The 12,653-nt window shown below is 37.9% G+C and overlaps 1 protein-coding gene across 4 annotated transcripts in view; it reads left to right on the top strand.

The window, feature by feature from the left end:
- The window catches only part of APBA1 (amyloid beta precursor protein binding family A member 1), a 92,787-nt gene that overhangs the window by 63,902 nt on the left and 16,232 nt on the right, over window positions 1–12,653 (top strand). For 3 of the 4 annotated variants that reach the window (XM_062641386.1, XM_062641376.1, XM_062641394.1), the window contains exons 4-6: window positions 1,890–1,929; window positions 6,608–6,753; window positions 11,831–11,863. In XM_062641386.1, coding sequence (XP_062497370.1) covers window positions 1,890–1,929; window positions 6,608–6,753; window positions 11,831–11,863 — 219 coding nt within the window. The remainder of the gene's footprint in view (window positions 1–1,889; window positions 1,930–6,607; window positions 6,754–11,830; window positions 11,864–12,653) is intronic. The other variant, XM_062641404.1, reaches the window with a different exon arrangement.

The following is a 12,653-nucleotide window of genomic DNA, read 5'->3' as shown; positions in this document are numbered from 1 at the left end:
GCAAGGTTTTACAATAAAAGCGTATGGAATGACAGTTGACATCTCTCTGCCCTGAAAAGAAGTTGCATCAGCTAGTAGATTGCTGAAGAGCTGTTAAATCTGTAGTAACAGGCTGTGTTCACTCTGTTTTAAAAAAAAAAAAAAAAAAAAAAGGAAGAAAAAGAAAATACTTTGGAAAGTGCATCTATATGCATGAGCTGTCTGGTGCATAGGGGATTTGCCTTTTAGGTCTGTCAGAGCCAAGTGGTTGAATCTCCCTCTTACCACTGCACCACTAGCACTTACAGAAAATTTTTAAAGCCTGTATCGGTAGGTGGTCCAGTAAAAACATTCATCTGAAGAGATGAAAACGCCAGATATGAAAAGACATGTCAGTGCCCTGACAGAAGCTTAAGGGCTTCGGCAGTGGGAGGTCACTGTTTAGTGGCATCTTTATTTATGCTAGCGCAATCTCTGATAGAGAGCTTTCTTGGTTTCGCAGTACAGCTTAGTCAATTTCATAAGGACCAGCAAGTACTTAGAGACTGCACAGGCTTTGCTGTCCATCACACACCTTTTGCTTTCATTTCATGAATCTTATTTTATTCAAGATGAGCATCACTGATTGAAAAATATTACTTGCTATTCATCTTCTATTTGTTACAATGGAAAAGACTTCTTCAGATTAGTCAACAAACCTGCCACATAACTGTAACCTTCCTAGTTTACCTGGCTTTTTCCACCAGTACACAGAACCTAATAAGCTGCCTGACCTAAAGGAAAATAATCTGGTGTATATTTCAATGTATATTGTCTGGATATATACTAGAAGATGTCTAAGATATTATGCATTTTCTTTTAATAAAACTGTATTAAGCATTGGAAGAGTTACTGCTGATACAGTCAGTATCAATGTCAAGTACAATGTCAAGTATCAATGTCAAGTTCAATGTCAAGTTCAATGTCAAGTACTCACTATCCAGACTTTCCAAAATTCTTACCTGCAACACATATGATAGCAGCTGATATTTCAATATCTCTATTACCACCTATATGTTGCCATATAAAATTTTCTCTGATAATTTTTTCTGTGTGGTTTGATCATGACAATGCGGTGAAGCTTACTGAAAGTTATCTTTCAGGTGTTTGAATTGTTAGCCATAGAGTCTTTCACACAAAATAGCAGTTGCAAGTAAGGTCTTAAACCTTAAACTGTGTATTTACATTATGAAAATCAGTATGTTTTTTATTTTTTTACCTTTTATGTAATTGAAGCTACCAGGTGTAGGTTCATGCTTGATATAATGTAAACACAGTTGGTGGTCAAGTGCTAGTGAATTGTTATCCCACAGAATACAGGTTGCTACCTAAACTGTTGAAATTTAGAAAGCTTTTTAGTGCAAGGGCTGCATTAATGCAGGGGATACATCTAAGAACAATCCTGATGAATAAGAGGATTAGGGTAATAAGTAACACAGTTTTCTTAATGAATGGGTGACTGGGCTGATGGTTTCAGTTATGAAAGCCATCTATTCAGTATAGCATAATTTTATATATTCCTGTATGTATTTATTCTTAGTTGGATGATCCAGTGTCTTTGAGATATGACACATTTTTGCGCAACTTACTGATAGTAAAAGTAGAACATCTATTGGTAGCAATTAGTGTACTACTGAACACCAACAAGTAACTGAAAATTGGGCTTAGTATGTTGCCTGACAAAGACGGAAACCTAATGCATCATTTAACTCTAGTAGGTGCTTAGAGTTTCAAAATACTAAATAAAATAATAAATCTTAATAAGTGGTTGTCTTCCTTTGCTCATTAACTATGACTGATTAACTTTTTAATTTTTTAGTGTATTTGTGCATGCTCTGTTCTGTTTGAAATCCTTTTTGTCTTAATTACAGTCCAGAAAAAGTTTGGCTTCATTTCCAACCTATGTTGAAGGTAAGATGGTTCTACAATTTCCAAATCTAAATGTTTTTTAATATAAAAAAACTCCAGTATTTATAATATATAAAATTTTATTTACTGAAAAAGAAAAGCTGTTAGGGTTGGGTATATTGATTTAGATTAAATTGTATCCAGTCTGGAACCTGAGCTAAATCCTACTATTCTCTTTCAGAAGTTCAGACTTTTTAGTGTTTAATTCATAGTTTCTGTTGTTTTCTGCTGTTTTCTTTTTAAATCACTTATAACAACACAGATTTTTTTATCGTATTCACACAATACATATGAATGTGTGGACAAGGAAAATAAGCTAGGCAAGAAGACTGTCGTGCTCTTTCCAGCACTGATTGATTAATCCAGAATTGATTAATTGGATTAATTGGCAGGCCTGCAGACGCTGCTTTACAGCTACTTGTCCTCCAGTTAAATAGTGCTTACAGTCTTAGGGTTAAGGTTGGATTTGTACAAGTGCATAATTTATTCAGAACAATGTGAAAGAGCAAGTTGCCTACAGCATGAACTGTTGTTAATTTTTTTATGAGTGTCGTGGTACAGTAACTCAGAACCACACAGCTGCTCAATCACTCCACTTCACTTCCTCCCCTCCACTCCCAGAGGGATGGGGAAGGGGATTGAAAGAATGTAACTCTCACGGGCTGAGCTAAGAACAGTCCAGTAACTAAGGTATAACACAAATCACTGCTGCTGCCACCAGTAATAATAATGATAAGGGAAATAACAAGGGAAGAGAATACAGCCGCTCACCACCTGCCGACTGATACCCAGCCTGACCCAAGCAGTGATCTAGCCCTTCCAGGTAACTGCCCCCAGTTTATATAGTGGGCATGACGTGCTGTGGTATGGAATACCTCTTTGGCTAGTTTGGGTCAGGTGTCCTGTTTCTGCTTCCTCCCAACTTCCCCTCCTCCCTGGCAGAGCATGAGACTCAGAAAGTCCTCGGTCAGAGTAAACATTACTGAGCAACAACTAAAAAAGTTGGTGTTTCTAGCATTGTTCCCAGGCTGAAAGCCAAAACCACAGCACTGCAGCAGCTACTAAGAAGGAGAAAAATGACTGCTACTGCTGAACCCAGGACAATGAGTTTGCGTTTCGAGTATACAGGAAGACTGCATACTGTGAAATGTAGTTATTTTGTTATGAGGGCATGACAGAAGGAGAAAATTTGAAGTTTCATTTGCCTTTTTTTATCCCTGTCAGTGGTAGTTCCAATCAAGCATTTCATCATACATTTCATGAAATGCCAGAAATACAGTTGATACTATACATCATTTAGGCTGTCTTGGAAGTCCTTGAATTGCTTTACAGTGTGCTGTGTCTAAGTGATTATGTGATAGTTCTCTTTAGACTACAAATTAATCACTTGTTTAGACATCAGCATATAAACTGCATACTTCGGAGTCTGTGGCCGGAATGTCAACTAATGAAGATTTTGTGTATTATCTTGAAACTAGCTGAGATTTGGAATTTTGCAGCAATGAAGGATCTTTCTTAGAACTGAAATTCATCTACTAATGGTAGTCCTGTCTATCAAGGGCTATCTTAAATAATCTTCCCCCCTTAGAAAGAAAAATTATATTATAAACGAAAATTTTCTTAGATATTGATCCAGTGCAAAATTCCTTACAAAAGAAAATATTTCCATTTTTATGCACTAGCAGTACAAGAAAAACTTCTAGCACCTATCCTGCACTTTCATTCAGATAATAATTTCATTGTCAGAGGTAATAAATAGAGAGGTCTTTCAAAAAGCAGTGCTGTCTGTGTGTTCACCACTAATGAAAATACAGCACATACCTTTTTTTCGTTTTCATATGCTTCCTTCTGTGATCTTTATCTACATCTTTGTCCATATTAATGGCTTCTGTGTTTTGGTCAGAAATCATACTCTAAAGGGATTTGTACGCTTTATAGTGAAGGGGTCGAAGTGGTGAAAAGGCCTTGACAGACAGAGTAACAAATAGCAACGCTTAAAATGCTGTATGGTTTCAGGACTGGAGGAGTGTACGTATATGTTGTTCTTCCAGATGCATAAATTGCATGAATTTCTCTAAGGAAAAAAAAAAAAATTTCTTTGTGTTGTGTACTTGGAAGAGACTTACTAATTTTTAGAGTTTTCCAGGTACATAGTATCTGAACAAATTCTGCACACTGGAGATGAGCATCTTAAAATTACTAGTCATAAACTTTAAAATTTAAAGAAACCATAAAGGAGACAAGCTTGCTCATAAGATTTATACATCTCCTTCTGGATGTATATTTGTCAGTGTGATATTTCCAGTTCTTTCTTCTGTTGTTTTAATCTCAATAATGACTTGCATTTCTCTGGGGCCCCTGCTTATTTTGAGGGGTCATTAATCTCTTCTGTTATAATTAGAACAAACTTGGCATTCTGAGTTATATTAAACTTTAAGCCCTATCTTCTTATGAAGATGACCCTTGAGCAAATAAAAACTGTTCTGATATTGTAGGGTTTTTTGCTTTCTTCTTAGAGTAATAAAAAGCAAATCTTAAGAGTCTGTTTTATTGATGATAAAATGTGGGCATTTTTACCATCAGCAGTCTTTTAAGATTATTTACATTTTCACTTGTTCTGAACATCAACTTTTTTTTCTTTACTTCTGAGAAAACTAGAAGCTTCTTCAGTTAACCAACCTCCCTATTGGAGCATGACAATTTTAACATGTAGCACGGAGTCAAAATAAAACATTTTTACATATACAATTTTTAGATATGATTGCCAAACTCCAGAATGCTTACAGATGATAAATTCTGCTCTGTAAGGATTTGCATTGTTAGGCACTGAACACTTTGTCACCCTCTAGCTTTCCACAAAAGTTGGTGGGAGTCAGATAATTAAGAAACTGTGGAACTAAGGGAGTTGTTTTGCCATCCTGCTGTCTGTTTACCAACATTATAATTTAACTCTATACTTTACTTCAATATCCTTGTCGAGAATGAGTGATTCTTAAAGGTCTATGGCATAAAAGTGCTTTGCTTAATTGAGCAATCAGTCTTCTTGGTAAGGAGAGACGTATTGTACCTGTAAAGCATCCCTGGGAGTTTGGTCTGCCTGTTGTACTAACTGCAGCTAATGCACAAGTGAGCAAGTGGCTGGTGGCTGTTATTAAATTGCACCCTTCCTCTTTCTGTTTATGACTGTCGATCTTAGAATTGCAAGCTTGGTTTTGGTGGATGAGGGGTGAACTGAGTAACTGTGTGTGTCCCTTTATAACAGTGAAAGCTCACAGATTTTGCTCCGGGGTGATCCCTGCTTACAAAAGAATGAGCTATTCTGAGAAACAGTCTGCATTAACAATTACAGCTTTTGCTGGAGACATGATGTTTGCATGGTCAGATTTTAGTAGCAGGGGGACTACAGGGATAGCTTCTGCTGGAAGCAGCTAGAAGCTTCCCCCCTGTCCAGCAGAGCCAATGCCAGCCAGCTCCAAGATGGACGCACTGCTGGCCAAGGCTGAGCCCATCAGTGATGGTGGAAGCACCTCTTGGATAACATATTTAAGAAGGGAAGGGGGGGGGGGGGGTGTGAACTGTACAACAGTAATTGCTGTCAGAGAGAGGAGTGAGAACATGGAGAGAATCAGCTCTGCAGACACCAGGGTCAGTGCAGGAGGGGAGGAGGTGCTTCAGGCACTGGACCAGAGATTCCCCAACAGCCCGCAGTGCAGACCATGGTGAGGCTGTGCCCCTGCAGCCCATGAAGGTCCACAGTGAAGCAGATTTCCCCTGCATCCCATGGAGGACCCTACGCTGGACCAGATGGTGCCTGAAGTAGGCTGTGACCACATGGAGAGCTGGAGCAGGCTCTTGGCAGGACCTGTGGATGCATGGAGAGAGGAGCCCAAGGAACAGGTTTGGTGGCAGGAATTGTAACCTCACGGGGTACCCATGCTGGTGCTAGTTTGTTCCTAATGGTCTGCTGCACCCTATGGAAGGGATCCATGCTGGAGCAGTTTGTGAAGAACTGCATACAATGGGAAGGACTCATGTTGACAAAGTTAATGGAGGACTGTCTCCTGTGAGTGAGACGCCATGCTGGCGCAGGTGGAGAGTGTGAGGAGTCCTCCTCTGAGGAGGAAAGAGCAGCAGAGACAACATGTGATGAAGTGGTGAACTGACTTCAACCCCCATTCCCTGCCCCCCTGCACTACTGGAAGGGAGGAGGTAGAAACCTGGGGAGTGAAGTTGAGCCTAGGAAGAAGGGACGGGTCAGGGGACGGTGTTCTCATGATTTGGTTTTATTTCATGTTAACGTACTCTGATTTGACTGGTAATAGTTTCCCCAAGTCAAATCTGTTTTTCCTGTGACGATAAATGGTGAATGATCACTCCCTGTCATCTCAACCCACAAGCCTTTCATTATATTGTTCTTCCCTGTCTAGTGGAAGAGGGCAAGTGATAGAGCGGCTTTGGTGGGCACCTGGCATCCAGCAAAGGTCAACCCACCACAGATATTTTGAGCATTTGGTTGGTATTTTGTACCTTTGAAGGTTCTGGTTGCTATACCATCATGCTAAACTGAAGTATTTTAGAGGAGGATTTGCAGCCATCAGGTACAAGCTCAAGTTGTTGAAGTGCTACTGGTTTGCTGTGGTTCAGCATGATTTTCTTCAGTGACTGCTTTCCTGTGTTACAGTTCCTGGACCTTGTGATCCTGAAGACTTAATTGATGGAATCATTTTTGCTGCCAATTACCTTGGCTCAACTCAACTGCTTTCTGATAAAACTCCCTCCAAGAATGTGAGAATGATGCAGGCTCAGGAAGCTGTCAGCAGGATCAAGGTGAGGAATAATCCCTGCTGCTTCTCATATGGGTGCTTTAAGGTTGTGAGTATAAATTTACTGTGTATGCAATGGCTTTTTCATGTGAGGTTATCTGGAGTTTCAGAAAGGTTAAGTACCTCATTTTTCTTTCTGCAAAAATAAATCACGTATTTAAAGCTGCTTTTGGAACAGGATTGATAAGGAGAAGTTACCAAATAGTTTTAATTCCCTACAGTAATACTTACAGTGCTGTGTATGCTAAGCCAGAATCTGAAGTGAGTGGTGGTCTAAGTTATATATTACTTGGATGTTGAGGGAAAATGGGCTTAGGGTATAACTAGTAAGTACTGCAGCTGCTTCTGGCTTGGCACTTTTGAAGGAACTGGTAGTGTGTTAATTTCTGCAGTTATTTTTGACCCTGCTGTGGGTGCTAGTTTCTCTACCACATAATTGCTATGAGCTGATTTAGAAAGAAAAGGAAATCCTGTGATGGTGCAGAGATGTATGCAAAAAAATAATTTGGCATGTGGTATGTTAGTTTTGTCCATTGAAATTAAAGTATATGGATGAAGTATTACATGGTTGTAGAAGACGCTGCAGTATTGCCACTACCCATACATGACTGGATGGTAGGCACACAGCTTCACCTTCTGCTAATTCAGCTAACCAGCACAATCTCAGCTGAAAGTTTTCCTTAGTTTAATATCTGTGTGTTCTTCTTTTGTATAGTTTATATTAGATTTCAACTCAGACTCTGTGTGCAATTGCATAAAAGAGAGAGAGAGACAGCATGTTATCAGCATGGCTGTTAGCACTGTCTATTAAGTCAGCTGATCCTTCTTACTATTCCTTCAGATGTTTTCCATGCCAGGTGTACAGTATGGTCTGTGTTTGAAACTTTGACAGGGAAGCTCTACCTAGAACTGTTGAGACACTTCCAGAAAATGTAATTTTGTTGATGTTCAAATACGTAAGTTCTTATAACCTTGTCTCTGAAAATCACTGACATCTAGCATTTTCGAGGAGGCAGGGATATAGCCTCTGACAGATAAGTCACTTTCTGGTCTTTCTGTAGAAGCTTCCACAAACTTAAGCAATAATGGCCTTTTGAAAAAAGAACCATTTATCCGTATTCACTGGAGACTCTGAATTAAGTGACATGTTTTAAAAGTATTTTTCACTCAGCTCTCTCAACTCTGGCAGGTCTTGGTGGGTTCTTCACAAAACTACAGTGGAGACTTCCCCTTACACACTGTGCTTCTTTACTGCTCTGGGTGCAAGTAAGGCTGTGCCTCTCTAATAGTCCCCTTGGCCGCATGGTAGAAAAAATGTCTGATTTGAATGCACAGGAAACTAAAGGTAAGATAGAGAAAGGAGTGAAGTAAGGGCTTCAGTGAGGCAGGGTCTAAGAGGCTGAAAGAAAAGATTAGCATCAGCTCTTATAGGAAACTGGTATCAGGGGTTGGACCTGGGGCTGGACAGGAGGTTTGCACCTAGGAGGTAAAGCTTGTCTGGGAGTAGGCAATAGACAAAGATTAAAGGGGTGTACTAGAGAAAAGTGGGACGGAACTGATTCAAAGCAGGCCCAGGAGGTAGGAGAGTGTAGAATCTTTCCCTGCTGCTAACTGTTTTTCTTGGAAAATCATTAACAAAATAAAGTTCTTTCTGAGGATTCTGTTGTGCCTCAGCACTGCTGTGCCCCAGATCAGAAGAAATCTGTTTAGCTCATTTTACTCGCAAAGCTCATAATTTATACATCCATAAAAATCAGCAGGCATGCATGTTCTTGGTTGTAGCAAATTTGTCATGGGATGGAGGCCCAAGGAGTTGCATTGTTAACCAGGTGAGACCCTAGCTGGTATGCATAATTTTCTTAAACTGTAAGGGTATTTCAGCAAATTACTGGCTTACTGCATGGCACTCAATACCATTGTACACTGCTTTTCTGATTCCAGGTGAAGCTCAGGCAATGCAAATTTACCTCCCTGTACCTTAGCATCTTTGATTTATTGGGGTTGGTTTTGGCTGGTTTTGTTGCTTATCACCATTAAAGCTAAACTTTTATATTGAGAAATCCATTATGACAGATGGGAGTTCTTGCTGCCACATTTGTCACTGCATAAAATAGCCTTTAGCCCAAATGTGTAAAATACTCCTCACAAAAAGAATATAATACTTGTGCCCTACTCATGTTTGTTTACAGAATGTGTTAGGTGTTGCATGTGAAATATTTCTCTGCAGTTAAACAAAGGTTCTTTATTAAGAATGAACTTTTAAAACTTTGCAGACTTGAAGTTAAGAGTATTAAAAAGGTGGGGGAAAGCTTTGTTTAAGGCCTGGTGTGTACACATATCTTCCATGTGAGCATATTTTGAATTTAATAATCTCTATGATGCTTTCTTTTAGCAGAGCCTTCAGACCACCTATTCATTCATTTAGAATATGAACAGATTTTGAAAACAATTCTTCATGCTGCTTCTTTAAATAAGTAGCTATCAGTTAAAAGTACAGGAGTATTTTTGCTTGGGTTTTCATCTCTGTGAAGTCCATCTAAGAGATACACTCCTTTGAAGGCACTCATCAGATGTAGCTATTTCATATTTCCACTGGGAGGTACTTTTAGGAAAGGGATTTCACCATATTTATTTTCTCAGATAACACAGAAAGAAGTATCTTTTTACATTTTACTTGGAATGCATCCATAATACTTGTAACACAAAAAAGTTGATGTTCATGGCTGCAGTTCACAGCTGATCTGCGTTGTAACGTTTCACATGTGAACTAAAGATTAACTTTCCTTTTTATTTTTCATCAGCACATTTGACCTGTGTGAGAGGTTTGAACATTTTTAGATAACAACTGATTTTATTATTGAATGTAATTAAAGATCTTACCCATATGTGGAGATAGTTTAATATTCTCCACATTTGGTTTGCTCACTGTTATCTTGGTGTTCACTGAGTGGCAGTACATTTTTTGTACAGGTTAAATGGGCTTGAGTATATTTAAGACATCCTTGTAGCTTAAATGGAAGCTTGCTGGTTCTTCACAGTCTGTAATTTTGGAATTGCTACTTGATAAATAATTGCATTTTATTTACCTTGAACAAAAATCCTTAACTCTGAATTAAAAAAAACAAAACAACCAACAAACCAAATGAACAAACAAAAACCACACACACACAAAAAATACTTTGTTTAGATCAGGTAGTTTTGGGCTGGGTGTTTTGGTTTTTTTTCCAAAAATATAGAAGGAGTCTTTTGATCTAAATTAGTAAAATAACATGGTGGTAAAGAGGATTTGTCTGATAAAGTGTCTTGCACAGAGTTATACTAATTTGTTTTCTTTTCCCACGGGCCTTAACTTCTTTTCTGACATTTTTGTGCAGTGTTAAATCACTTAGTAAAATTTTTTGTTCCATTTCATTACCTTAGTGTTACTAAATATTTGAAAGTCAGAAAGATGCTTCCATTGTAAGAGCAGAATTTCATTAAATAGAATGATCAGTATATTTCGATTAATCTTTGATTCTCCATTGTAAGCCTCTAGCTCAAGGATTTTTTTTCCTCCTTTTTCTTCTTTTTTTGGCCTGTGTTTTTCGTCTTTCATGAGACCAATCACTCTATGAAGTTTGGGCGTGGAGGAGCATTGAAGTTTGCAGGGAAGCTTGATTTTAGAAAGCAATTTAAATGCTTTTTCTCACGTGCGTCTCCCCCTTGTCCAGTGTATTATTCAATTATCCAGCTGTTATTCAAGATGAGTGTATTATTTCTGAGTACCAGTGTAAATTAATATCAATATAATGAAGAGCCTGCAGCATGAGGCAATTCTAATTGCTTTTGCATTATTTTGTAATCACCAAGCTATCAAATATTTTCTTAGTTTTAAAAAGGAGACTAAAAACTAATGTGAAAATGTTTGTAATTGCAAATAAGCAGCACCATCTCAAGTTTCAGTAGCTGCTTTCAGATTTATTTAGGCAAAACCTGACAGATTTAAGTTGTGAGCATCAGTATAAAACATTTGATGTGCCTTGTGATTCAGGCCTCCTGCTTGTTCTTCAAGAAAAGTAGTTAGCCTTGAATCACTGTGAAGCCTGTAATAGTAAGCGTCCTTCCCACCACAAGTCTGACTTAATTAGCTAAGAGGCTGTTAACCCTTGGAAGTAAAAGGGTATGTGCCAGCCTAGTGAGTATTGCATTTCTTTAGTAAGCAAGTCTGTAAGTTCAGTTTACCTTGGTTTGAATTAATTATTGCAGGACTGTAAAAATGGGGCTTATTTGTGTCATTACTGTTACCACAGTAGTAGCACATAAATAATCAGTTTGTTGAAAGGAGTTGATACATCTCTGGATATAAATCTATTAAACTACCTATGCACAAGGAATTTATTTTCAGGTGTTTGTGGAAGTGAAGCACATGCTCCACTGCCTTCTTGAAAAAATGTGGTAGTATGGACATACCTTTGTGCAGGTGTCACAGGAAACCCTGTTGTCCAAATATGCAGTGCTAACATTGGTATGGGTATATTTGCACAGAAGGAAGGGAAAATAGAGGTGAAATTTACCTTCTGCCATTTTGTTTCTCTAGGACGAGGTAGTGTACTTTTAGGGAGATTATTTTCTGAAGATTGTTTAAGCAGGAGAGCGTTAGGAAATTTGAGTCTAATTCTTTAGATTCTAATTTTAGAATTCTAATTTGTTAGATTGGAAAATGGAATAGTAATGGTTAAGATTATTCTCTCACAATTTACAACCGTGTTGCTTCAAAAATAGTAACATGCTTTTCACTGCTGTAAATGAGGGAAGCTCTGGGTTTTTTCCTTTAAAAAAAAAATCCTTTTGTAGTCTTCCTGATTCTTTTGGTGCAGTTTCTTTTCAGTTTTAAAGTAACTGTGCTAAAATTGAATTTTTTTATTTTTTATTTTTTTCTTAAAAAATAGTAAAGGAGAAAATGAATCTAAGCAGGGACTAATTTAGAGCACCTAGTAGTCTCTGAGCCCTGGCATTAAGCATGCAGATTCCTGCTTGACTTGGAGTCTCTGTAAGTTCTTTTCTAACTATTCTCCTGTCTCTGTTTGTTCCATGCTAAGCAGATGGCCCAGAAATTAGCCAAAAGCAGGAAGAAGGTGCAGTACAAACTCCATCAGCTTGATGTTATGCCTGTTCTTTTGTTTTCTGGGAGGGTTTTTGCTTTTATTTTGTGTTTTTATTTTCTGCATCCAGCAAGGTTCTTTTAGATTTATTTCTGAGCCACCATGCAAGTTAACATTTCTCAGAAATCAGTTGCCTGATTGGCCATTTTTTGTTGCTTATCATTAGCCATTTCATGTTAGAAATAAAGATTGGATTTATCAAATGGTTACAGACAGTACCCAAAATGCGTACTGAAGAAGCAGGACTGCCATGGCAAATGTTTTGACTTGTAAAATGGTAGATTAAAAATCAGTCTTTTTTAACTTTATTTTATTTTATCTTTTTATAAGAGTGCTTTGATTGACAGATGTGTCAAATTGCTGGATGCAAAAAAGAAAAAAGTTTGTGTTTACATACAGTAATACGTGGAGATTGACTCATACTAGTAATAAATTTAATTTAGAGAGTTTTTAAGTATGTTTTAACAAATCTAATAAAAAAAAAAAGTATTACAAATGTTTGCTTCCAGTTAACGAAATACGACTTCTGAAGTGGGCTAGTGCTTAAATAGTATATTGTCTGACTGTGAAGATCTTCTTAACAGAACTCCATTATGAATTGCATAAACTGTACCCACCTGTGGTACAGGTTTTTCTACTGTTGTTTTTCCACTTGTCAGTCACTGTTAGGTCATACAGAAATTCCTCAGGCAAGAGCTGCTGTGAAAAAACTCCTTTTTCAGCTACGGCTGTGTGAAAAACTCCTTTAAGGTGGGATTTATAG

The sequence above is a fragment of the Pezoporus occidentalis genome, unplaced genomic scaffold (assembly GCF_034315485.1).
Source record: "Pezoporus occidentalis ecotype Australia unplaced genomic scaffold, CSIRO_AGI_Poc_V1 ctg117, whole genome shotgun sequence".
Lineage (NCBI taxonomy): Eukaryota > Metazoa > Chordata > Aves > Psittaciformes > Psittacidae > Pezoporus > Pezoporus occidentalis.
This window is presented reverse-complemented; position numbering and strand designations above follow the sequence as displayed.